We start from the raw sequence: 27,714 nt of genomic DNA, 5'->3' as shown, positions 1-27,714 counted from the left end.
ACACAGGACAATGGGGAAATGAAATTGAATCGGACTATTTAGGCGAAAAAATCTGTATTTAAAGTTTTAAAAAAAATTAAGTTAAGAAAAAAGGTATTGTTATATTCCAACAGAGAATATTGCTACTGTTCAGTATTAAACATCACGAAGCTTTTTTCAAACTTAATCTTGATTGATTGCTGGAAAATTAATTCTTTTAAGTATGGATTGTTTGTACACAGGAGATAAAGGCAAACAAAAAGTTCAAATACGATTACATTTTTAAAGTGTGCACTAAATATTATGTGTATTGTACTGTGAATTAATATAGACCAATGAACTGAACGGAATTTATTTTCATTGATCTGTGTTAAAAAAAACACTTGTTGTACAAACGGCTGTTCGTTTTAGTCATACAGACAACGGTTCAAACATTACTAATTTTGCGTTAAAAAAAGGTACTCATTAGTGTTTTTTTTGTCAGAAAGCAATATAAAACTTGTGTAACCCAAAGGGTCAGGTGATAAACCATTATAAGAACAAAGAAAATTGATGGAGTTATAAACGAAGAGGAGGCTGAAGACGGTCTAATTAAGAAGGGTTCGGTTAAGAAGCTAAAGGCCATAAACTTAGTTAATATAGAAAGTCTGCGAGGTCGATGTCTGCGGGAAGACTCATTTATTGAAGACGAAATAGGCCGATCAACTTGTTTTAGCCGACTTTTTCCCGGGGAAACTTCCCTTACGGGAAATGAAGTATTTCTCCGTACGGTTTCGGCGCAGATGGCTTCCAATGAGCTATATCGTATCCCAGTTATATTCATTTATGCTCCCCTCATGGCGGAAAACCCATCAGACGCCTTAAAACCCTCAGTTCTCATTCATTATTTTATTAACTAAACTTAATTTATTACCAATGAAAGAAAGGAACTTCAAAAGTGAAAAATAGAGGGCAAATTAGTTCCAAAACTGTTTCGTTCATTGGTACATGTTGTCATCAAAGCAGACAATAAAAACTGATATTTAAAAAAATCAAAAAAAGAAACAAAGACACATCAATACACATAAGAAGTTTTACCAGATTCTAATGTATTGACATTTTCTTTATAGCAAGAACGCAAAAATTTAGAATTTTTTAAAATATGAATTATACCTTATTCATGTGTGAATTTCTGTATGTATTTCTACGGAAGTGCGTCCCAAAAGTCTTTGTTTGAATTTTTAAAAATTAATTAAAACAGTAGATCCTGGACTAATCAAATTAAATCAAATATGAGCTAAAATTCTTCTTTCTAGTATAAAACAGTATTTGTCGTAAATTCTAGAATCATTGTGTAGATTGCAGTAAGCGAATATACATATAACTTATGAAGATTTTGACAAGAAAGATTAGACATTACTGCAAGGCCATAAGTCATTTTTGGAAGCATTAGTTCGTTAATAAAATTCTTTCATAGATGAGTTATTAATATTGAATGGTTTTTTTAACTCACTGAAGAGAGAGTGACAAAGACAGATAGAAAAATAAACGAAACAAAAACATAGAGAGAGTAAGAAACCACCATTATTAACACACACATACACAGACACACATACAAATAGAGGGAGGGAGGGAGAGAGAGAGAGAGAGAGAGAGAGAGAGAGATAGATAGATAGATAGATAGACAGATAGATAGAGAGAGAGAGAGAGAGTGAGTGAGTGAGAGTGAGAGGGAATGTTTTCTGAAAATTATTCAGAAGTCTTGAAATGCGGTCTTGTGTGATGTAGGTTTCAGAAAAATATTTCTTTATCGTGCCAACGTTTCGATCTTTATTGAGATCATCTTCAGGGCCTGGGATTTACAAACATTGTTTACATTTAACAAATACATTTAGGATGTGAAAAAGTGAATTTGAAGTGAAAAGTGAAGACGATCTCAATAAAGATCGAAACATTGGCACGATAAAGAAAATGTTTTTCTGAAACCTACATCACACCAGACTGCATCTCACGATTTCTGAATAATTATCGATTAACGGTCACTAATCACCACACGTTTTTCTGAAACCTACGTCACACCAAATCGCATCCCACGATTTCCGAATAATCAATCAATAAAGTCGATGGTTGAAACTAAGTTCTTTCCTTTTCTTTTTGATATGTGCCCGCCTTTTTAATATTTTATCTATTGTCAGTCAGCGTATCAAGCCGAAGGTGGTGAGTTCGAATCCCGCTCGTGACACTGACTTTTTTATCTCAACTTAAAACCTTAATTAATTCTATTTTTAAAATTTGCGTTTTTCATTAAAAATTGTTTTATCAGCAGGGTTTTTCGATTGTTGCCATCGTCTCATAGCTTTCGTTTTTTTATGAATCAAATCTTTAATTTTTGGGTATCTGAGTGCATATATTATTTATAATATTTTATTGTAATGATGAAGCCGACTTTCCTCAGCGAATTGTATGTCTTTTCTTTTAAATCTACTTATTATCCGCCAAATTTCCATCGGCTATTGTTTGAAAACTCCCCCGAGCATTTAGGCGATCATGAAATCCGCCTATATTAATTACAGGGGGTGTAAATTATACAGCTAAAAGGGTGGAAAATGCTTAATTATTTTCTCCCTGTTATTGATTAAAGTCCAGGTACCCCGTGCCCCGATTGAGTAATTAGAGATGCTTAAAAAATTTCAAATTGCCTTTGATTTATGTCGCAAAGTTTATTGGCCGTGCGCCATAGACTTGGTCGAATTCACGGGCTTATTAAATTACTCAGTGTAACGCTCGAAAAGTATATTACGTTGTATAACCTGCCGTCGGAAAAAACAGTTTCAGCTTAACTCTATTAAATGAAAAACTTTTTCTTTTTTTCTCTGTTTTTTTTTTTTTGTTTTCTCCCTGTGCGCGTCCACGCCACGGGCAAATACCCCCAGTTATTAAGTAATGGTCTTTCTCTGCGGTCTGGGTAATAATTAGTACGAATTCTCCGGCTAACAAATTCTCTCCTTTAATTTACCTCTTTCCCGAGGGAATCTCACACCTCGTTCAAGATGCGGAGGTTGTTTCATATTATTCTCAAAATTGCATTTAACAAAACTCTAAATAAACAGAGTTAATGAAAAACCTTTAACTCAGTTTTTTCTCATTACATCCCTTTTTTTATATAATAAACTTATAATGAATACTTTGCCGAAATATTCACAGTGCAAATAAAAAAGGATCTTCGTGGGATTTAAATTACGTCTTTCTCGAAAACTTGCAAAGATCCACTCATTTATTTCCATTTGAAATGTAAGAAAGCATTTTTATTAGCAGTAGGAAGGTTTAAACCATCTCTGTTCTCTGAATATATATATATATTTTTACTTTTGTTTTAGCCCCAGAGTTATTAACTTATCAATTCGTTCATACAAAATAAAAAACCCATTGTATAAAAAAAAAGCTTACATCAATATTTGAACAGAACCTTTTTTTTATAAATTAAATTTATTTATAAAAACTGGTCTTATTAGACCAACCTTAAATTTTACAATAATATTATAGAATAAATAAATGTTTACATTCTTATAAACCCATTGATACAATAAGATTTACATTTCACTATTCACTAGTCACTATTAATTTTTAACTACACCAGTTCATATGGCTTTGTACTTTTTAATCTTCTGACTATGTTTCGGTTATGCAAGAGTTTGGTCACTTTCATATTCTCGTGCTGGCTGAGGCGGGCCTGGTGTTTGGCGGAAAATCTTTGTATTTCCGCCGTGACTTCAGGGATCTTAAGATCCCTATGTAAGTCCTTATTCCTTACGTACCAACATGTACTGACCGTGTTACGTAAGATTTTATTTTGGAGTTTTTGTATGATTTTGATATTGCTGTGTTTGGTACAACCCCATAGTTGAATACCATATGTCCGCATAGGCTTTATGACTTGTTTATATAATATATTATTTTGTATAGCAAGATTGGAGGCAAGTCCGATCAACCAGTATAGTTGTCTATACCTTAAACCTGTTTCTGTCCTTTGTTTCTTCATGTGTTCTCATCTCAGCTTGGCATCTAAGGTCATTCCCAGATATTTAGCTGTATTGCTGTATGGTATAGTAGTTCTATCGATTGTGAGCGACGGAACATGGTCCACCTTTTTGTTTGTAAAGATTAGATAAACTGATTTATGCTGATTTAGCTTGATTTTCCTTTTTTTTATCCGTTCGTTTATCGTATTACATGCATTTTGGAGGATTTTGGTCGAATGGGTGATAGTCGGTCCTAGTGATATCACCGCTGTGTCATCTGCAAACGTTGCAATTTTTACTCCATCTATTTTCGGAAAATCACTGGTGTATAACAAGTAAAGCAGTGGACCTAATATGCTACCTTGTGGCACTCCTGCATTTATTGTTTTTAATTTTGAATATTGATCTTCCTGTTAGACTCTAAACAGACTGTCAGTTAGGTAGGAACTGATAATATCGACATACTGCTTTGGTAGCATACCTTTTAGTTTATTGATGAGTCCTTCGTGCCAGACCTTGTCAAAAGCTTGTGAGACATCAAGGAAGATAGGAGGACAAATTTGTTTTTCTACAAGAGATTTTTCTATCACGTTCCTTGCTCGGTGAATTTGGTCTATTGTTGAATGTTTTGTTCGGAATCCAAATTGGTGGTCAGGAATGATGTCGAACAGAACATGACAACCTTCATCTCTCCTTCCTAACAGTCAGTTATGGAATAGGGTGGAAGCTACAACTATGACCGTACCAAACTGATTATCTAATATGGAATAATGGATCTATGGCCGCAGTGTGGTACATTCAAGAAGTTCTTCTGGAAGTTGGGCCCTCTTTCGATCAGTTTTATGGAAAAAACTTCGTGTTGATGCATGATAATGTTCGACCGCATGTAGCTCGAGTCAGCTCCAATTAACGAGTTGGAAGATGATAGGGATGACCATGGTGAATTCCCCATTAGGTTCAACTGACAGGAATCCCATAAAACCCTTAGGGGACATGGGGACATGATAAGAAACGGATAATCGTTCGCCGCCACCAAGATTCGACCAGCTTCAAGAAGAATGGAATTTTGTTTCTCAAGACGAAATTAAGACCAAAACGTATAATAAAATGAGAGTTAAATTTTAATCTATCACTAAATGATTTTCAGGTGTATTAATGAATTTTTTTCTAACTATCGTAATTAAATATTTTTTTTATTAAAGATCATGAATTTCTCGTTTTATTTGATTAAAATAAAAATAAGTATGTTATAATTAATATAAAGATAAAAATACATAAAGTTTGAACTAAACAACAAAATACGATTGTCCGGTTTTTATTGTCTTTGAGTGTAATTTGATTTTAAAATTTGGCAAGTTAATTGCCTACAGGAAATAAATAATTATACGATCAATTATTATATATTAAGTGTTTATTTCAACCTAAATGAAACAGAGACTATGTAAAATAGATAATTTTATTACTAAACAAACTACATATAACTTTAATTCTCTTGTGCTTAAGAATTTTCTCTAATTACATAGGATTCTACTGTAGATAACCCGTTCTTCTAGTTGCGTTACGATTGAGTGAGTTAGGAGAATGTTAACTAAAATTTCAATTAATTATTCTTTTTATTAAGGTTTTGGTTGAGATGAAAATGTTAGTGTCACGAGCGGGATTCGAACCCACGACTTTTGGCTCAATACGCCGCCGAATTAACCACTTAAGCTATAGTGACTTCGATCCACTCGGACACCGAAAAAATGAAAAATGGCAAAAAGACGGAAAATTCGAAAGGTTGTAAGATGGGGAGGTTGTGTCAATGAGGATCGAAATCACGATGGCTCAATTGGTTTGAGTAGCTGCGTATTGAGCCGAAGGTCGTGGGTTCGAATACCGCTCGTGACACTAACGTTTTCATCTCGACCAATACTTTATATAGAAAGAATAATTAATTGAAATAAGTAATTTGGTCAATTAGACCAATAAAGCTTAAATATTAAAAATATTTTACGAAATGATCCTTAAATGCTAGGACCGACACCGAGTGTCACTGTGTTTAATTTAAAACCATTTTTTGTGGTGTTTAGTGACCATTAATTAATGATTATTTGGAGATCGTAAGATGCGATCTGGTGTGATGAGGTTTTAGAAAAATACTTTCTTATTTTCTTTATCATGCCAACGTTTCGATCTTTATAGAGATCATCTTCAGAGCTCAAGTGTTTTTTTTTTATGTAGATGAGTCCTAATTGGGTGATATGTTGAGAGGGCTCGCAGGTCAGGTATCCTGTCAGTCTGTTGTCCAACTTTTACTGAAGTGAGACAGTGTGATAACTCCCAAGGCATTCGTTGTGGCAGCACATGGTGACCTGTGATTATATTGGCCACCCTGAACAAAATCATGCTTTTTGGTATGAGGATTATAACAGGGGCGTTTAGAACTCGCCCTTTATATAGTCTCTGCAATGATGCCGGTTTTCTTCCTCCGGATCTGTTCAGGGAGGAGGCAATTCTTAGGTCGCTAGGCTTTGGTCTAAGCCTTTTCATCCTCTATTTCCTCCAGTTTTCCATAACCCTTACCACGATATGTATTTGTTCCTAAGAACTTGGACGAGACCTTTGGGAAACCGCGGTACTGAAATGTTCAGATTAGGAGGGAATACCTTGCCGGCGGTTGAAGGTTTTAAATTGGTAGATATTCCACCGTGGTCATTACCTACTGCCACAATTATCGAAGAACTGGCCTTATTGAACAAAAGAGAAACACCTTCTCTGATGATCAAGGCAGAATTCTTGCGGATTTTAAATGACTATCACAATTATAAATTTTTTTGTACCGATGGGTCCAAAAATGAAATTGGTGTATGGTGTGGGATATTTGCTGATGAGTCAACTAAACTCTATCGAATCAGGCTAGCATGTACACAGCTGAACTTCAGAAAATCATTGTGCATTACAAAGGAATCGCAAAGGATTTGTAATACCATTATTTGCTCTATATGAAAATTGGTCATTAATGATTATTATTCTTATTATTTATTCAGAAATCGTGAAATGCGGTCTGGTGTGATGTAGGTTTCAGAAAAACGTGTAGAGATTAGTGACCGTTAATCGATAGTTATTCAGATATCGTGAGATGCGGTCGGGTGTGATGTAGGTTTCAAAAAAACATTTTCTTTATCGTGCCAACGTTTCGATCTTTTATTGAGATCATCTTCAGGGCTCAAAGTGTTTGTCTTCTGTGTAATTGTGCCATCCTAGCGTGTCGTGTTGAAAGTGCACTCAAGGATGGCACAATTAGACAAAAGACAAACACTTTGAGCCCTGAAGATGATCTCAATAAAAGATCGAAACGTTGGCACGATAAAGAAAATGTTTTTCTGAAACCTACATCACACCAGACCGCATCTCACGATTTCTGAATAATTATCGATTAACGGTCACTAATCACCACACACAATATTATTATTATTACAAAACGAGTTGTTATAATATTAAGCGTAGAAGAAAAGAGTCCGTAGTATTTCTTTTCTAAACCTGTTAAAATTAGGCTTATTTTTCTAGTCGCATAGCAAGTTAGTGAACTTAATGAAAAATTACGACTGGAGTGTAACGAACATTTCCCACCAAATAAATTACTTAAAACTGAACTGTAAATTACACAAGTAATTAACATTACAGGTTAAGTGTTATTATAGTTAAATCTCCATTACCTAACGAAATAGTGCCGATAAAGCTTTTCTTCGATAAGAAAAATTGAGTTTAATATTCAACTTATTTTGGAAAGAGAGAATGATTGTTTTTAACTATCTAACTATTTAACTAACTTCATTGGCAGGTCTCACTCTGAACATTTAAGTTTATGTCTTTCGTAAATTAAACGGCTTAATCGGAAAGCAATGATTTAATTTAAGCTGTTCAACCGTATTATTATGTAAGTGACATGTTCTCCCGTAATGGGTAAAACAAATCGATTATAATTCTCAAAATAACAAAGATAAACAGACTAAATAAGTGATTATATTCATGCCGTTTCAAATGATATATAAAACAGTTATTCTGTGGTAGTTTTGTAGTGAGGCTTTTGTTTAAGAGCATTTATAGACGAGCTACCTTTTCAAGCTGGAACATTTAAATATGATATATAGAACCATAATTTTCTCCATACATACGGAAATTAAATGCAAGCCATTTCAGGAGGTGTAAATAACGAAGTAGCAAGAGCGAAACACTCAGCTGCTTTCTCATTCAACTACGTCTTAAACACAATAATGGTAAAGCAGTATAATATTTCCTTTAGTATTTGTAGTAGTTGGTTTTATTTTTAATATATTTGTCGAAACTTTAAGGATACTTCAGTTTTGATTTTATCATTAAATAGGCAAGATTGTTTTAACGTGCTAACATTTTTTCCTCTCTTTCGTTCCTTTTCATCTCTTTCTTGCCGCGCTCTCTCACTCGTTCTCTCTCACTCTTTCATACACGCACGCACACCCATGTCTCGCATCGTAAGAGAAAGTGTTTCGATCTAAACTTGCGAGATTTATAAAATGCTTTCATCCAATGCCTCTTTCTGTCTCTCGCCCTCTCTAAAACTCAGCCACTTTCTATCTCACTCTTTCTCTCTCTCTCCCTCGATCACAATGTCTCTCTCTCTTTTAATGTCCACACCATGCTGAATACACCGGTTCTAGTCCGATCACCGAAGTTAAGCAGCATCGGGCGTGGTTAGTACCTGGATGGGTGAAGGCCTGGGAACACCGCATGCTGTTGGCATCTTTTTTGTAAGAGTGGTCCTCGACACCAAATCTTGAGAGATTATGTAACTAACGCGATATCTTTCTATTTCCGTCTGTCTCTAAATATTTATCTCTTTCTCCCATGATCGTAATGACTCTCTCTCTCTCTCTCTCTCTTTCTCTCTCTGTCACTCTCTCGCCCTTTCTTTATCTCTCTCNTCTTACTTCCATTTTATGCCTTACATTGTTTTATTTATTATTTTATATTTTTATTTTATTTATTCATTACATCACTCTCTTTCTCCATCTTTCTTTCATACGTTATCTCTGTCTCTCCTTCGATCTCAATGTCTCTCTCTCCTCTCTCTCTGCCTCACTCTCTCTCTCCTCCTCTATCTTTCACTCTCTCTCTCTCTCTCTCTCTCTCTCTCTCTCTCTCTCCACTCTTTATATCTCTTTCCCTAGATCTCAATGTCTTGCAATTCTAAGAGAGGCCGTTCACCAGATTGACAAAATGTTTTCATTCATTACATCTCTCTCTTTTTCCCTCTGTCTTTTACTCGTTATCTCTCTACTCCTCGATCTTAACGTCTCTCCCTCTCTCTTTCTGTCTCTCCCCTACCTCTTTTTTTCACTTTACATCTCTCTCTCTCTCTCTCTCTCTCTCCCTTGATCGCAATGACTCTCTCTCTATCTCCCTCTTTCTCCACTCTTTATATCTCTTTCTCTTTATATCTCTTTCTCTAGATCTCAATGTCTTGCAATTGTAAAACAGGTCGTTCACGAGATTGAAAAAATGTTTTCATTCATCTACTATTTACATCTCCCTCTTTCTTTCACTCGTTATCTCTCTCTCTCTCACCCTTTCTCTTTCTTTCTCTCTCTCTCTCTCTCACTCTCTCTCTTTCAGTATTTATCTCTCTCTTTCTCGGCTAATTATTTGTCTTTTATTATTAAATAATATATAGTCTTGCATAAGTTTAAAATATATTTATTTTTCAGGGTTAAAATTATTTGTTCTTTTATAAAATTACAAATTCCCTCTTGTATGTTGCCGGTTTTTTTACCCAGAAATTTTTGGGTGTGGTGGATATGTCGATGACTCTGTTCATCGGGGAAACCACGGGGTACGACTTGTTGGAAGGCTGTGGGAAGAATGGCGCCAAGCCTTTGTTCGTCTCTTGGTACTTGCCCGTCGAACCGTATTTCATAATTTTCCACGGATCGATGTACTTCTCAGGTAAGTATTCCGGAAACTTTGAAAAACCGCCGCCCTTCATACCACCCAGCTGTAAAACAAGTTTTTACTTTTAATAACTTAAATTAATTTGTACACATTTGACGGTCGCGAGGACGGCTCTTTTTTCCAATGTAACACAAAAAACCATGAACACAGGGCAAATACATTCACCGTTCGACGTAGGCTCGAAATCCATTTGAATTCTTCACAGCCCTCCCGATAATTTGTTAACCGTATCAAACGACATCAAAGGGAATGGAGAACCAAAACGGGAAGAGTAATTTGTGGAAGACCTGATTATACCGGCCCTTTTGATCCCAGGTGCAATTCACATGGCACCATACTCCTATATACTCCTACGTTCCTTATTGAAGGATTAGAAATAAAATTGGAAATCCTTTTTTTTATTCAACGCTCTTCTTTACATTTCTAACAGTAAGCTAGTTAGAATTTTAATCAGGTGTAAAGAATAATAAAAATTGATATTTTTACGTATCAAGTATAGTTTTTTGACTGTACAGAAAATGAACCAAATATTCAGATCAAATTTCAATTTTTAACCAACAGGAATACCTGACCAAGATTAAAAGCGAGCTATCATTGGTCGGTTTAAATATTTTCGGTCTGCCTATATTAGCAGACATGTTTCAACTTCTCGACATCATCAATGGAAAGAACACCAAAAGTAAATAGGCTAAAATGATCGGAATCGACCAAAGTACATTCCCATAACTATTTTAAAATCAAAATTTGTAGTCGTCTTTTAAACCGGGAACACACTTACCCGATGCAACGTCATGCGACACAACCCTATGCTACCCGACGCCAAGTCATGTTTTGGTAGGGTGTGCACATCTATGCGAAGTCAAGCGCACGTCACGTAGAGTCACACAGCGTGTATCACCATAATCACTATCACAAGCGCAACGCGTCTTTTGTTATTAATGCATTATTTTGAGCACAACCATGTAATAAATTATTTGTTAAACTTAATTGTTTTAAATAAAGTTATTTCGGTATTTTGATAAATTTTCTACCTAGCCATCATAATTAAATAACTTTTAAAAAAACTTATGAATTTTCGATCTCATTTAATTTGGTTTACATTAAAGTAAGAATGTTGTAATTAATATAACGACAAATTACATATACTTAGTTTGAAATGAGCTACAAAAAATATGAGTGTCCTGTTCTGAAGCTAATCGACGAAAATTGTGTAATTTTATGAGCAAAACCATGAAGTAAATTGTTAGTTCAATTTTATGAATAAAACCGTGTAGTAAATTGTTAGTTAAATTCAATATATCAAAAGATGGTATTCCGGTGTTTTCATAAATTTTCTACGAAACCATTAAAATTAATTCACTAGTTACGTGGTCCGCTTGACCAATTAATATCTTACAATTAATTAAGGTTTTCAGTTGAGATAAAAAGTCAATGGCACGAGCGGGATTCGAACCCACGATCTTCGGCTTGATACGGCGCTGCTGTACCACTTGAGCTATCGTGACCTCGATCCACTCGGACACCAACTTTCCATCTCAACCACACCTTTTGAATTTTCCCTCATTTGTCGCCGAGAATCAAATTGATTACACGGTATTTGAAAAATGGCAAAAAGGAGAGAAAATTCAAAAAGTGGGGTTGAGATGGGAGGTTGGTGTCCGAGTGGATCGAGGTCACGATAGCTCAAGTGGTACAGCAGCGGCGTATCAAGCCGAAGATCGTGGGTTCGAATACCGCTCGTGCCATTGACTTTTTATCTCAACTGAAAACCTTAATTAATTGCAAGATATTAAAATTAATTTTTTAAAATAAAATTTAATGATTAAATAATTGATATTTGATCTGAATATTAATCTCGGCTAATTTGGTTTATATTAAAATAAGTATGTAAAATAAGTATTAATATAACGGCAATAATACATGTAGTTTGATAAAATTGTGTGAGTGTCCGGTTCTTTTGTATTCGACTGGATTCGATGGGATCTGACGAAAATCTGGACAGTGGGGATCTCAGAGCGTAGGGTAGGGTAGCGTAGCATAGCATGGGGCAGATGTGCACTGGGGTAATACAATCTTATGGAAAAATGGACTTTGGATTTGCGTTGGGTAGCATCGAGTAGCGTCGCATGGAGTTGCATCGAGTAAGTGTGTTCCCAGCTTTAAGCCACACACTTACTTACCCGATGCTACGCCATGCGACGCTACCCGATGCTACCCGACGCCTTGCCACGTTTTGGTGGGGTGTGCACATCTATCCGACGCAAGTACACGCGTCCACAGCGTTTGTCACAATAATCACGATCACAATCGCAACGCATCTTTTGTTCTTAATGCTCTATTTTGAGCAAAACCTTGCAATAAATGGTTAGTTAAATTTTATGGATTGTAATAACTGGATTGTTTTAAATAATGTTATTCGGGTCTTTTGATAAATTTTCTGCCTAACCATCATAATGAAATAATTTTTATAAAAACTCGTGAATTTTTGATATCGTATAATTTGGTTTATATTACAATAAGAATGTTGTAATTAATATAACGACAAGATTACATATACATATTTGGAAATAAACTACAAAAAATATGAGTGTCCTGTTCTGACGCTACTCGACGAAAATGGTGTAATTGTATGAGCAAAACCATGAAATAAATTGTTAGTTAAATTTTATGAACAAAACCGTGTAATAAATTGTTTGTTAAATTCATTATATGAAAAAATAGTATTCCGGTGTTTTAATCAATTTTCTACCAAACCATTAAAATTATATTTTTTAAAATAAAAATTAATGAGTTTTTGATCTCGGTTAATTTGTGTTATATAAAAATAAGCATGTAGTAATTAATATAACGGCAATAATACATGTAGTTTGAATAAAAGTAGGAAGGTCTGGTTCTTTTGTCGACGACTGTACTCGATGCGACCCGACGAAAATCTGGACAGTGGGGATCGCAGAACTTAGAGTAGGGTAGCGTAGCATAGCATCGGGCAGTTGTGCACGGGGGTAATACAATCTTATGGAAAAATGGACATTGGATTTGCGTCGGGTAGCATCGAGTAGCGTCGCAGGGAGTAGCATTGGGTAAGTGTGTTCCCAGCTTTAGAAATGGTCTTGTAGTAAACCAATGTTTTACAATTCTATCAGAAAGCAACTTCCGGGTTCTTTCCAAACTTCCTGTATCAACAATCTCAAGATGATACCAAAAAAGGAAAAAGAAAATTTTGTGATTTGGGCTATGGCGTGATAAACAAAACCGTCATGTACCAGCTTGTTCTGACTCGGTGGGTAGAAACGTCCGTACTTGGTCCAAGGTTTTTCGCGGGTCGTTATGTACGTCTTTTCAACCTTGTCCCCGACCGGCATGTACACCTTCGCGTCGAACAATCTTGGCGGCCAACCGCTTTTTATCGGTCCGTCTCTTATCCTAGACTTATCCGGGTTCCAATATCCAGGCTTTGCTTTAGAAGAGCTGAAAATACGGTTCAGTGATAAACTTTTTTATTTTTTTATTTTTAAATTAAACAGCTCACAAGTATTCCGGGTATTTGTTGATGGTTATGTCGACGTAACCGCACCCACCCAACTTGCTTGATTTCATTGAGAAACCCATTTTGAAGCGTTCTTTCTCCTGAGGCTTTTGCTTGGGTGAAAATGCTATAAAAACTCTAGAGTCACAATTTATTTATTATGCCGGTTCTAACTCCATTTTATAAATCAACCTTCAATTTTTCCGCTAAAAGTTCCGAAATGATCGCCCGGCGTTGAATGGAATTGGTGCCCTTTTTGAGGTTGAAAACCACCCTTCGTTAAAAATTTTTCTTTCTTTTCTTTCCTGAAACATAATTATCGCAATTACAAAAATAACTTAAATATGAAGGCAATAACAAGAAATCAGTGAGATGGGCGAAATAGGAAAATTTATATAAATGATTTAGTAGAAATATATGTGACTGAATGATTCTATCAGTAATCAAATAGATAAGTGAATGATTAAACCAATTAGCAGCAAATAAGTAAATGAAAGTGATCAGGGAATAGCAGAATGTATGTGTGAATGAGTGAGCTGTTCAGCACATAATGTAATACATATGTAAATAATTAAAAATATGAGTCAATCATCAAAAATAGTCAATCATCAAAAACAATAATTGAAAAACGTTTCAATTGTTAAATGATAATGTAAATGGCTGAGTTATTTCACCAATAAACGCACTTAGTAGATTATTTATTAATGAAGTGAATAACTAAAATAATAAGTAGACAATCAGTGAATGAAAATGCTTCGCCATTAGTTGAATGAATTTCTAAATCAATGAGCCAGTCAATCAATAAATAGTCTAATAATAAATGAATGGATCAGTCAATAAGTAGCCAATCAGTGAGTCTAGAAATATCGGAGAATGAATGAACGTGCGAAAACCGAATCAGTCAATTATTGAATAATATTATAAGTAAACGGATTATTTAACAAATTATTTAGTCAATAAATAACTGAAGGAAAAAATCAGGGAATGGTTGATTGAATACGTGAATGAGTGAGACAGTTCATCAATCAGTAATTTTTAGGTAATTTAATGATCAGACGAATACGTTAGTCAATCAAACCTGAAGCACTGGTTCGGTATTAGATGAATGAATGTGAGAATCCGTGTGTCAGTCATTCAATAATTTTATAAGTAAGATAATAATTAAACAAATCCTTTAGACAATCAATTACCGAATGAAAAAATCAAGAATGATTGAATGAGCATCTGAAAGTAATCTTATAGGTATGTTAATGTATGTGTTATAGGGGTCGTCGGCGGCCGCACCGTTTTAGGCGTTGACACGGCGCTCATCACTGTAAGGTGAAGGTCGCGGGTTCGAATCCAGCGGCCCTGCATTCGAACTCGATACACAAATAGTCTTTTTTTTTTTTTTTCAAAAACACCCGTACCCTGAGAGTTGGTTTGACCTGCCAGTGAAGGAAAGGTTCGGTATTAATTGAATGAATGTGTGAATCCATGTGTCAGTCAATTATTCAACGTAAGTTAATGATCAAATCATTAAAGTAGTTAAGTCATAAAATGGTCCGGAAATAGTGAAATCAATGGGGTAAAAGTGAATTAGTAGATTAATTATTTATAGGTAAGTGAATGATTAAACACAAGAGTTAGTCAATTAGTGAAGGAAAACGTTCGGAATTAGTTGAATGAATGTGTGAATACGTGAGTCGGTAAATTAATCATTAATATAATCAATAAGTGAATGATTTACGTATAAATTAGTAAATCAAACGGTGACATAAAATGGTCCGGAAATAGTGAAATCAATGGGGTAAAAAGTGAATTAGTACATTAATCATTTATAGGTAAGTGAATGATTAAAGATATTTGCTAGTCAATCAGTGAAGAAAAACGCTCGGAATTAGTTGAATGAATGTGTGAATGCGTGAGTCAGTAAATTAATCATTAATATAATAAATAAGTGAATGATTAAACACATCTCTTAGTCAATCAATGAAGAAAAATGTTTGGGTATTAGTTGAGTAATGCCAATGAGCGTGTCTGTCTACCAAAAAGTCTAATACGTAAAAGAATGATAAAACTAATTTTTATCAATCTTTGATAAAAAAAAAGAGTTTTGTGTATCAATAAATGTATGTAAAAACAAATGTGTCAGCCCATCAAATAATCTAATTTGTGCGTGATTCATTAAATAAATGAATAGCCAATGAGCAAAGGAAAACGATTATGGAATTGATTATTCATGTGTGAATGTGTTAGTCAATACTAAAAGTAAATTATCATGTCTAAGGAATGATTAAACCAATAATTGATCCATCAATGAAATAAGAAGAGCTTCATCAATGAATGAGTCATTCCTTCAATCATTAATTTAATTAGTACGTGAATGTTAAATAAAGAAATAATCAATGAGTAAATGAAATTAGACAACAGGAAACGTTTAATGAACGTGTGAACGAGAGGGTCCATCATTCCGTAATCTAATAAGTAGGTGAAAGAATTAATAATTTACAGTTACATAATAATAATAACATTCTCAAATGTAATTTGAAAGAACAGAAAATGAATTATTGCCAGTTTATAATAATTAATATATCGAATCATTACATACCACAGTTTCCTTTCAATTTTTTGCGTCGTGTTTCCTCCTTCTCCTTCAAATAGTCTCTTGAACTCTCGATCAAAATAACAATCCTGGAGACCTTCGACTTTCCACTTCGGGGCACTTGAGAGCATCTGCTTTCCAGAATTCCGGAGACCACTATCTGTACAAATCAACAAATTGTGTTTTCTGCAGAGATGGGTATCGAACCCAAAAGCATCGATGTTTGATATCGGCAGTGATTAGAATATCAAATATCGATGGAAAAAAATTCATGGATGTTTTGCTTTCGTTTAAGTATCTTACCATTTTTAGTCTATTAGTTGTATTTATTATTATTCTTAAAGCCAGAAAATATTTTTTCATCTCAATTTTTTTTTAAATAAAAAGATAAGTACATTAAAAATTAATAAAATTAAAACCTTTACCTGATGTTCGTAATAATAAGAACTAAATCCGTTAGATTCGTGTCCGATTGACCAAATAACTTCTTTCAATTAATTAATATTTACGTAAGGTATTGGTTTAAACAAAAAAGCCAGTGTCACGAGTGGGATTCGAACCCACGACCTTCTGCTTCGAATCCCGCTCGTGACAACGGTTTTTTTATTTCAACCAAATATCTTACATAAAGACTAATAAGAACTGTGTTAAAGCAAAAACAAAAACACTGCCTGAATTGGAAATAAACCTACTAGTATTAATCGAGTAAAAACTAAGCAAAAACTGAACAATTAAAATGAAAAACGGCGAACAGACAAGGAAAAACCTTCTTTTTCCATACTCCCTAGCCCAGGCATGGCCAACTGCATTTGCCCCGGGCAGGATGGGAAAAAAAATATTTTCACGTGTTGTACAAAATATTAATATCGAAGATTATTCTGATCTGTAGAGTTGATAGATTAATCCTGAAACAAATTGTTTCCTTTTTGATCATCAACCTTCTGACGTGTATCAAGAATTCTGAGTGGTTCTCTGTAGAGGAAAAACCTTATAAGCCGTTAATTAAAATGGAAAAATGTTAAGCAAAACACTTATTTCTCTAAGTAAACAAAATTTTATTAAAAATTTGTTTAGGAATAAACGATAAATTAACATAATTAATACTATGTGTTGAGGCGGTTTGCATCGCTTATTATTTTTTAATATGTGATTCTATACTTGTAGGAACTTCTCTTATATAACCTCCAAATGTAAATCATTCAATCTTGATATTGTACTTTTATTTAGATTCATTAAAGAAAAGGTGTGTTCACAAATGTAAGTTCAGCTAAAGATTAGTAAATACGTCTTGGCAAGTTTTTTTTAATTGCCATATTTTTCATTATTCAATTGCTTATAAAATTTACATAAATCAACTCATCTCATAATTCATCACATTGTAAATTAATTATTTCTAATTGTATATCAACAGGAACGTCATGAGCTTGTACAGAAATTATTAGGAGATCGTGAGATGCGGTCTGGTGTGACGTACGTTTTAGAAAAACATTTTCTTTGTCGTGCCAACGTTTCGATCTTTATTGAGATCATCTTCAGGGTTCAAAGTGTTTGTCTTCAGTGTAATTATGCCATTCTTGCGTGTCGTGTTGAGAGTGCCCGCTGAACAAAAAATGTTCCGGATAATAAAATTTTGTAAATTTTTTGGAGTAATCAATTTTTTGCTTCAAATCTGTCATTAGTGTTAAATTTTTGAAACTTTGCTTTTAGAATACTTAAAGATATTGTCTGTAACGTTTAAAAATTATCAAATTTGCATTCAGCCAGGATTGTAGAAAAAAGGCTAAGCTACATTTTAAGAGCTCCTAATTTCTGTATTAAATCATTGACATTTTTTTCTTGTAAAAATGTGTTAAATTTTTTCAGGTGTGTAAGAATATGGATCTAATCCTCATTTTCTTTAAGCATTGAAAATATTTTTATTTCTTCTTGAAGGTTCCCTACACATGTCTTAAAACCTTTCCCAAACTTAACCAACGAATTTTTTTTCTCCCCCCGAGTGTTCGCAACAGAAGAGGTTATATCAACCCTCGCGGTGCAGGTGTTTTTGAAAAAAAAGCCCATTTTTAAGTATGTCGGGTTCGAAAGCAGGGGGCCGCTGGATTTGAACCCGGGACCTTTACGTTACAGTAATGTCGCCGTGTCAACGCCTAAACCATAGTGGCCACCGACGGCCCCCTGGTATTTAGTTCTTCAAGGAGATCGAAAAATTGACTTTGATTAATCTTATCGAATTCAAGGAAATTAAAATCTCACAACTACATTTGTAACATGATCGATTTTTAAAATATTTTTACATAGTGCGTGTTGATGAATAATTCAGTGAAAATTTTATCTTCAATTTGATGAACACAATTTTTTACTGATCATGTTTGCAACATCCACCAATTTTTCAGTCAACATTTTACTTTAAAAAACACTGTTCAATCTCTCGGAAAAAGGTCTTCTCCCTTTGTTGTGACTTATGTTGAAACAGATGATAAAAGTTCTTCCGAAATTTGAAACCTTCGGTAATGGCTTTTTTTTTTGGTCATTAGTGACTGTTAATTGATGATTATTCAGAAATCGTGAACGTTTCGATCTTTATTGAGATCATCTTCAGGGCTCAAAGTATTTTTGGGTTTTCTGCGTAACTGTGCCATTCTTGCGTGTCGTGTTGAGAGTCAATATCTCACTGGCACTCTCAACACGACACGCAAGAACGCAAACATCCCCAAATTCTCCATCAGCCAAAGGTTTTCCACATTGAGCAATTCGTTTTGCTAATAAAAAAAGTGCTTCAATTTTACTACAAGATCTGCGTTTTTTCCCGGCTTTTTCGATTACATTTTGTGCTTAAATTGCATATTTGGCTGCAAAATGTCTTCTTATTTATTATTCTGTTAGTATTCTTTTAAAACTGCCACACTCGAGTTACACGTAAGTCAAACTGCCTTATTGTTGTACATCGCAAAAAAATATTTCCTACTCCATTCTTCATTAAATATAAGACATTCTAAATCTACTTTGTGTTTTTTGGAAAGAGGTCATGCCAAATCATATCGAGTAGAGATGATTTTATAAGTTGTAATTCTTCATAAATAAATCTTTTTTTTAAATATAGAAGTATCGACAATTCATTCGATTAATTACTCGATGTTAAATGCAAATATTGAAAAATTGTTCGTAGGCGACATAAATTCATTATGCAGGCCCTATGTTGGCCATGCCTGCCCTAGACCCTAATCCCTTCGCCGGCCTCCTTCGATTAATTTTAACGATGGTATCGATGAAGACTTTGATACATTTCTCGTGTTACATCCATACAGTACACTCATTCCGTTTGGTCGGTGGAGTACTTGATATTCCTCCACCGACCTACACATAAACAAAACTAGATTGGGGTCGATGGGGTACTTTTATAAATATTCCGCCATCGACCCCGAACACATAATCACTCGCTTTCATCGTTCGAGGGGTGATGACGTTATATTCACCCTCACCCCTCGCCATTCACGCTAATAAATACATGCACACAGACAAAACATATAGACACATAACACATACGACATACTATATACAATAAAAAAACCCAATTTCCCCTAAAAAGCGGAACAGGGGACTCTGAAACTCGCTACCGTGCTCGAGGACTCTTCTTAAATCTGGCGGCTTGCCTACACGCTCTCTGTATGGAGCATGACACGCCTCTATTATGTGGGACACATCGAGCAACCTTTCTCTGCATAAGGGGCACCTGCGCGGGCCGCAGGTGCCCATGTGTCAACCGAGTATGGCCAATCCTCAGTCGGGTGAGGACGATCCCTCGTCTCCTGCTCAGATTCTCAGAGGGCCATCTACCGGTCGTGCTCTTGACTCGCAAGAGCCTCTCCGACGACCCCGCCCACTGACGCTGCCATCTTTCTTTTATCATATTTTTAACTGCGTGTTTAGCTTCAGGGGGCCTGATCGCGATGGTCCGATCTGGAGGGTGGGACGTACCGGCTTTCGCCGCCTCGTCCGCGCGTTCGTTACCCTCCAGGCCGACGTGTCCGGGAATCCAGACAACAACCACCGTTTTTCCGAGAGACTCCAGCTCCGCGTATTTCGCTAACAAGAGCACGACGAGAACCTGTCGCGTATAGCCCAGACTGCGCTCAGAAAGTCGGTACATACGAGGAAGGCTGAGCCCTTCCCGGTCCGCACCGTATTATTGCGTACATAATTGTTATTATATTCCATATAATAAAACTTCACAATTTTTTAAATGTATAATGATATTGTTTGATCGGGCCATCGATGGTTGGGGATAAAACATCGATTTTCTACAAACATCGGATGGATGGCCATCGAGGATAGAATCATCGATGTTTTTCATTAATTCATCAAGTACGGATACCTTTTTTTTACAAAAGAATATTTATAATTGATTTTTTTAAACATTTCTATAGAAAGTACTACAGTGGCACTACAGTGAATTGCTTTGTACATGTACTCAATTCCAACTAAAAGAATGTAAATATATTTTAAAAAAGTAGCATAAAGAAGGACAGAGCAATGTAATCTTCTCAGTCGCCGCATCTTCCACAGCATTAAAGCACCCATAAAACACAGGAGTTCAAAAATTTATTTTAAAAAAATGGTCTCTCTTCCATAAACTCTGTTTTATATAGCCGCGGCAAATTATCATGAATACGAACCCCCTCCGAAAAGAAGTTTTTTGTAATTTTTTTTGTACTCTTTTTGTGTTCATTGTCAGCGCTGACTCACAATATTGGCACGATGGCGGATTACTAAACCGATCGGAAAAAATTAAATTAAGATTAAAATTTGTCCAGAATAAAAAAACATACTTGAATGGTTTGCAAATACAGAAAACTTCAGTCCTTACCTTGATTAATGATTTGTTAGCGAGTTATTTGTATTTAAAGGGATGTTAGTCATGTATAATTAATAATATGAATAATTTATATCTATTTATAAGTTTTAATTTTTTAGCTACGGCTAGCTGGAAAAGTTTTTGTACAGATGAACAAAGGTTGAATTAACACAAAGAAATTGACGGACTGGAAGGCTTTGGTATGGCGGCGTCGGTGGCCGCAACGGTTTAGGCGTTGACACGGCGCTCATCACCGAAAGATAAAGGTCCCGGGTTCAAATCCAGCGGCCCTACATTTGAAGCCGACATACTTACAAATGGTCTTTTGGCTTTACTTACCAAAAAAGAAAAAAAAAAACGTATTGAAACTACGATTTCATGTTTCACGCTATTTATAAGCAAATAAACCGTATTTTAAATGTTTTGAGTATACATAATTACATATTTTATCTTAATTATATCAATTTTCGCCCTTATTTAATAAAATAAAAAACAAAATTAGAGAAAATGTAAAAAACTTAAGAAGGGTCTCAGAGAATTAAAGATTTTAAGACGTAAAAACAAAAAATTGTACAAAAGTGAATTTTAAGAGTGGATTTTTTGATATCGAACAGAAAAAACGATTTCCTACAAGTGAGGAGAAGAGTAAGTTGTTAAGGATAACTATCCTGATTTATTACTTTCCCCACAACCTGTTGTAACACGAGGACTTGGTAGAAGCCACCATTGTACTAACCTCAGTAAAAAAAAATTTAAACATGAAGGACGAAATTCGGTCAAAAAGCAGTAACGCTAAAAAATTGAAACGAAATTATGGAAATACACATACTTGGGCAAAATTTAGCATCCAACATATCATTTTTGGCAACTGTAAATCCAGCGATAAAAAACTCCATTTCCGTGTTGTTAACTTAATTTTTTTTTCAATTAATTTTTCTTTTTATATAAGGTCTTGGTTGAGATAAAAAATCTAGTGAGACGAGCGGGTTTCGAACCTACGACCTTCGGCTAAATACGCCGCTGCTCTAACCACTTGAGCTATTCGATCCTCTCGAACGGTTGTAGGTTGAGATGAAAAGTTGGTGTCTGAGAGGATAGCTCAAGTGGTAGAGCAGCGCCGTATTTAGCCGAAGGTCGTGGGTTCGAATCCCACTCGTGACTCTGGCTTTATTATCTCAATCTAGACCTTACATAAAAAGAATAATTAATTGAAAGAAGTAACTTGGTAAATTAAACTACTAAAATATAATTGGATTTATTTTTGTCTTGATCCATTCAATTTCATAGAGGTAATTAAATAAAAACACACTTTCATAAAAAGTGCTCTTTATTTTTTTTAAACAAGTACCAATTTCAGTGTGCTGCCCGCTCCCCCTCTTCAGTTATTATGACTTAAAATATAAAATCAAATCAAATATTAGAAAACTACAAGTTGACAATTAATGACAATGTTAACAATTAACAATTTTTATTGCGTCGCCAACAGTTAAGTAATACATATGTTCATTTCTAATCATTTATTTGATTTTTATCTGTTTGTACATTTTTATGAAAGTATGTTTTTCGTTGCCTACGTGTATGGAATAGTGTGGATCAAGATAAAAAAGGAGTACAGTATGCTTCTTTACTCTATGATAGCATTGCTATTGTGTACGACCCCTTCAAAAAATTGGGAAACTTTGGTAGAAGGGATGGGAGAAATTGGATCGAAAAGTTCCGGACGTGCTGAACCAAAATCCCGGACTAGACAAATTGAGAGAGAGATTGGTCTTATTTGGATTGGGGAAAATAGCAAAAAGAAATCCCTCTACAAATATGTAGTTTTGTGGAATGTTCTTTTAGCCGGTAAAAAATATTTTATCCCCAGATAGATGAAATTTTATTTCCTAAATTTAAAAATGCAAATTATTTCAAACAATTTTGAACATTAGTTTTAAATTTTTAATAGATTTTTCAAATATCTACAATAATTTTACTTGCGCAATTTTGCTAAACATTTTATTAAGAAAAGCTAAAAGATTTTACTTTATAGAATTTTTTAATAGTAGAAAGATGTTTTTTTTATTAATGAAAATGTAAAAATTTAATTTATTTCAAATAGGATCTTTTCTATTACTTTGTTATATTCTTCCTTTTTACACATTGTTCAACTAATATGTGTAAATTGTAAAATTCGTTTATTAAATGGATGACTAAAAGATTTTGGTTTTACATATTATTCTTTTTTACTTGCTATTTGTTAAAAAGTATAAATATATAAATGAACATGTTTTATATTTTATTTTAAATATAAATCCGTTCCGTAGTGATAAAATCAACTCTGAAGAAGCTCGGAAAAAAAGATAATATGGCCTCTTCGATATTTCTGAAATGCTCCATCAATATGGAATAAAGAGTAGGTCCTATATACAAACAATTGGCAGAAGAGTATGAAACGCACATAACTTAGTTAGGAATAATAACCTAATCCCATTTATCAACGTTTGGATGCCAGGAAGAGTCAGTAAGAAAGCCTCTAAGAACAGAAATCAAATCAGTTTTCGGCATCGACATATAAAAGACTAGTAGAACAAAGGGAAAAACATAATAGGTATTTATATTGCCCTAGGCAAAAGAGCTGAAATACAATGGCGGTTTGGTTAGGTCACCAGGAGTCGGCCATTTTATCGCATTGTGCACTGCGATCAATATTGGCATATTGTGCAAACAACATCATTGTCATATTAATCATAGACACACGCAAGTTTCGGTGCCAGATTCTGTATAAATATATATTTTTTTCGAAGTTCAAGCCCAGTTGCATGAGTAAGGATTCCGAGTGCCTGAGTGGTGAGACCCCTGGCTGGTACTTAGAGAAGAGGCTGTTTCATTCGTGGCCGTGGACCACCATATGAACTCAGATTACCTCCCGACCTCGTGGGAATCTGGATGGATCCTCTTATCGGGGGGTTCACTTTTACAATTCATGTTGATAGACGTGGTTGTAGGATTCCTTCAACCTGATGATGAGCTATAAGCTCGAAATCCGGATTGTTTAAAACAACTGTTTATACCGTCTGTACTGCGGGGCAGCGTACTTTCGTCCCAAGTTCAAGCCCAGCTGCATGGGTAAGGACTCGCAGTAGCTGAATGGTGAGACCCGTGACGGTTACTTAGAGAAAAGGCTGTGTAGACCATAGTACTTGCGTATGACCTCCGAATTACCTCGTGGGAATCGGATGGATCGGATTGCCGAGAGCGTATAGCAAGCGAGGAACTATGACAACGCTACGGCGTCCCTCGAATACGGGAGGAATGGAGGACGGGGACGAGTGCGTGTCGGTGGCGGCCGTTTGAGCTGCCTTTACCGTAAGCATGGTCTCCTCTAAAGGGTGGTTAGAGATTCCACTAAAATCGAAACCTGGGCCCGAACTTATTCGGAGGTTTCGACGCTAGCGGAGCCCTTACACCCATAGATATAGATTTGACGTTTCTATCTAGGGAGACTTGGCAGATGCATTTCGACCACTTTTTGGATATTCCTTAACGCGCGACATTGGTTAAGTGCACAACGTTAACCTAACCCCTCTGAAGGGTCAAGTGGGAGAAGTCGACATATCGGCAGTTTGCTGCAGGATGATGTGGGCTTCTACACCTCACGGAAGAAGCAGATTTTCCGAGCGCGGAGGTGAGTCGCTCCTAACTTGAGAATCTTCAACGTGTGATAAGGCCTAATCGGCCAGTTGCGCACGCTAAAGAATCTCAATGTTACATGACATTGCGACCCCAGTGGGGTAGCAGAAATATTCCAAAGTTCACCCTCTGCTTAGTGGGGGGCTCGTAGCGGCTTAGTGGCGATGCTCCTGGTTAAGTGCACACCGTTAACCCACCCCCTCGGAAGGGGCAAGCGGGGTAAGTCGACATGTCGGCAGCTCGCCGCAGGATGATGTGGGCTTCTACTCCGAGCCTCAAGGAGGAAGCTCATTTTCCATGCGTGGAGGTGAGAGCTATCTTGAGAATCTTGTGAGAAGGCTTGACGGGTAGGTGCGCACGCAAAAGAACCTCAATGTTACATAACATTGCGACCCCAGTGGGAAAGGAATGTCACATTAAGCTTTGGTATTCCGTAAATAGCGATAAGCGCGTAGCGAACAACCTAACACAACCGTGCACCGACTCCTAGCCTAACCTATCATTTTAATTACGGCGTTTAACTAAATCTCAAAGATTAATTAATGTCCTTCCGTTTATATCCTTCAGGCCATGATTTTTCTTCTTACAGAAGTAGAAATCTCCTACTGCATAAGCCTTGGCACCAACAGAAGACATGGTTAGCTATTTCTTCTTCGTCTGGCAATATCAGCACAGGCTTGTTTTTGCCCCTACATACATTGGCAAGCCCTTTGCGATACAAAAAGGATAGATCCAAAAAATGGATCTTTAATATGTCCAAAATTTTGTGGAGCAGCATTCCGAGCATGAGGCATGGACGATATTCCTAGAAGGGCCATCCGCAAATCTTACAAAGAATTATTGGAAGGCAACCTCAACAAAACTACGATTCTGGTTGAACTCCCGACAAGTCATTTCTGCCAAAGAAGACATTTGTACTTGATGGAGTACTGATAGAAGAAATACAGTACGTATACTGCCAGGAAGAAGAGGTTATTATGTAGGTGTAGATTCTTGCATTTAAAAGAGTAAAAGCCCCAAGAAAGATCCTACACAAAGGAGCCTGATGAATCGCCATTCTAACTGCGGAAGGCCTTGTGGCCTACTCATTTATCTGTATCATTATCACTTATGTATACAGCGTTTTTACTCCCCAGCCAGGCCTAAAAAATCCTGACTTCAATAAAACAAAAAAGACCTAACCTTAACCTCAAGTAAGGAGACCTCTTGACGACCTGGCTCTCATGAAAAATATTGATCTTTAATGCAATCCTCATTATTATATAGAGCTCTTCATTAAGCATTTATTTTTTACCGTATCCAGAAGCTTTGTTAACTACCCCTACTACTACTACTAACTACGTGGGTATCGTTTTTCCAGGAGTAGAAATCTGGAACCATCGCACTAACAGAGCACATGTTCCACTGATCTTCCGATTATTGGCAATATATGCTGCAATGTATTTCTGCTGTCTTGAGTCTATGCATATGCTTCCTGTGATGCTGTGTCACATCAGCAGTCCTACTACATTTTTTAGCGCTACTGAAACGTTCCAGGTTTAGACGTTATGCCGTTTGTTTCTGTGGTGCCCTTTTCATGAAATTTTGACAATTTGATATTCCGCAAAAGGGTTTGGAGTGATAAGTCCCACAATCGTTATCCATCTTACGAACGATTATACAACCGACTAACTCACTTATTAAGGAATTAACTGCAGACACTAAGACAAAACTTTCACTGATATACGGAATAAAATCACAAATCTCTTCAGACACATCAAATCCTATTTGGTAAATGGTGACCCTTCGGTTTCTTCAGATGAAAAAAGTCCTGTTACTTGTTTTCAATCTAACCCGCCTTTATTTTGATCATAACTTGAATTATCCCGACTTTTGTAGAACCACACAAGACCTAGGGTTAAAGTTTAAGCTAAAAAGAGGCGGGACCGGGCGCACCGATCAATATTGGTCTATTGTGCTCGAAATTTTTTCTCTTTGTTCATATACGACGAACTGTTGTGGTGACAACTTAATTTAAAAAATATAATTTGTGATAGGCTAATTGTTTATTGCTGGTAATTAAGCCTGCTGTATCAAAAGACCATATGTAATCTAACACATGCTTTGGTAAAATTCTACTAGTTTAATTTATTTTAACGTAATTTTATGAACTTTATAAGTAAATTTCCGAAACTTACTCAATTTGGGAAATTTATACCCGAGACCGTGCATGTACATCATTTCCGCAAAGATTCCGAATCGTTCGAGGTCCGTTTTCCCGTAGTGCTTTCCATAAACGGTATCGCCGTTGACGTCTTTCCTGAAAGATTTTGCACTTTTGGCCATTTTGAATTTTTGAATTTACAAAAATATACAATGAAAATATAAGATCTCGTCCGAACGGGGAAAAGAAAGAAAACTAATTTAACGGAAAATGAAATCACCTGTTCGAGAAAAAAGCAAATAGCCCGCAGCGTTGGTTTTTTTTATTTTTACAACGACGGAAAATTTTCACGGTGGTTTGACGTGTTTTGACAAAAAGCGATTTTAAATTTCGCCCTTGTGATTCATCTACCAGACAATCAAAGGTCTCCCGAGACAAGAAGAATCTCCGCCCCCGGGCCGTGTTCGGTGCAGATCTTTTTCTCAACCTGGGTCATCTCAACCGAATGATCCTACACAAGCTTCTAACACCACTGTATCTCAACCGCCCTGGGAATCAGCCAAACAATGTTGTTTCACAAAAGCGGGGAAGTCGGTGCTATTGTCGAGTTCCGTTTTATTTCTTTCCTCGCTCTTGTTACAAATGGATACTCGAAGAAATGTTTCTCCGATAAGAACAAAAACGATGCACTTTTCCTTAATAGAGTTTGCACTAGGAGTTTCAGTTTTTTTATGAAAATATTTTTTTCTGTTTACAATCATTTAGGTATTTATATCCATCATTCAATTTCTCCCTTTCTGTATCTTTCTCTTTATTTCATAATATTTGCTTAGGTGTTTATCATCACCATTGTTCAAAATGAGTTATTATTTGTGTCTTGTTTTTTAATTTTAGCACATAATTTGCACCTTACGTGATCTATTGCCAAATATGAAAAATATGTAAAATTTTAGGGATTCGGAGTTGATATCTCATTTTCGATCTTTCTCT

General features: G+C 35.7%; 1 protein-coding gene and 1 pseudogene across 1 annotated transcript; one reads left to right on the top strand and one right to left on the bottom strand.

The window, feature by feature from the left end:
• The first annotated feature begins 8,619 nt into the window (after positions 1–8,619).
• Positions 8,620–8,738, top strand: LOC112127514 (annotated as a pseudogene).
• Positions 8,739–9,676: 938 nt separating this feature from the next.
• On the bottom strand, positions 9,677–27,296 carry LOC106669187 (UPF0602 protein C4orf47-like). Its single transcript, XM_014398502.2, has 6 exons — positions 26,759–27,296; positions 16,064–16,217; positions 13,666–13,778; positions 13,477–13,600; positions 13,211–13,415; positions 9,677–9,990 (listed from the first exon to the last, which is right to left on the bottom strand). Exons 1-6 carry the CDS (start codon positions 26,904–26,906, stop codon positions 9,724–9,726), a joined length of 1,011 nt encoding a protein of 336 aa, XP_014253988.1. The 5' UTR covers positions 26,907–27,296; the 3' UTR covers positions 9,677–9,723.
• Between the last annotated feature and the right edge of the window lie 418 nt (positions 27,297–27,714).

The sequence above is a fragment of the Cimex lectularius genome, unplaced genomic scaffold, assembly GCF_000648675.2.
Source record: "Cimex lectularius strain Harlan isolate CLEC.00 unplaced genomic scaffold, Clec_2.1 scaffold77, whole genome shotgun sequence".
Lineage (NCBI taxonomy): Eukaryota > Metazoa > Arthropoda > Insecta > Hemiptera > Cimicidae > Cimex > Cimex lectularius.
Note: the sequence above shows the minus strand (reverse complement) of the source record. Positions and strands in the feature narration are given on the sequence as shown.

Bases quoted from the DNA above. Each gene is read 5' to 3' on its own strand.
- LOC106669187 (XM_014398502.2), bottom strand. From the start codon at position 26,906: ATGGCCAAAAGTGCAAAATCTTTCAGGAAAGACGTCAACGGCGATACC. The intron at 16,218-26,758 runs GTAAGTTTCGGA...TGATTTGTACAG, and splicing joins GTATAAATTTCCCAAATTGA to ATAGTGGTCTCCGGAATTCT. The intron at 13,779-16,063 runs GTATGTAATGAT...ATTATGTTTCAG, and splicing joins AAAATTGAAAGGAAACTGTG to GAAAGAAAAGAAAGAAAAAT.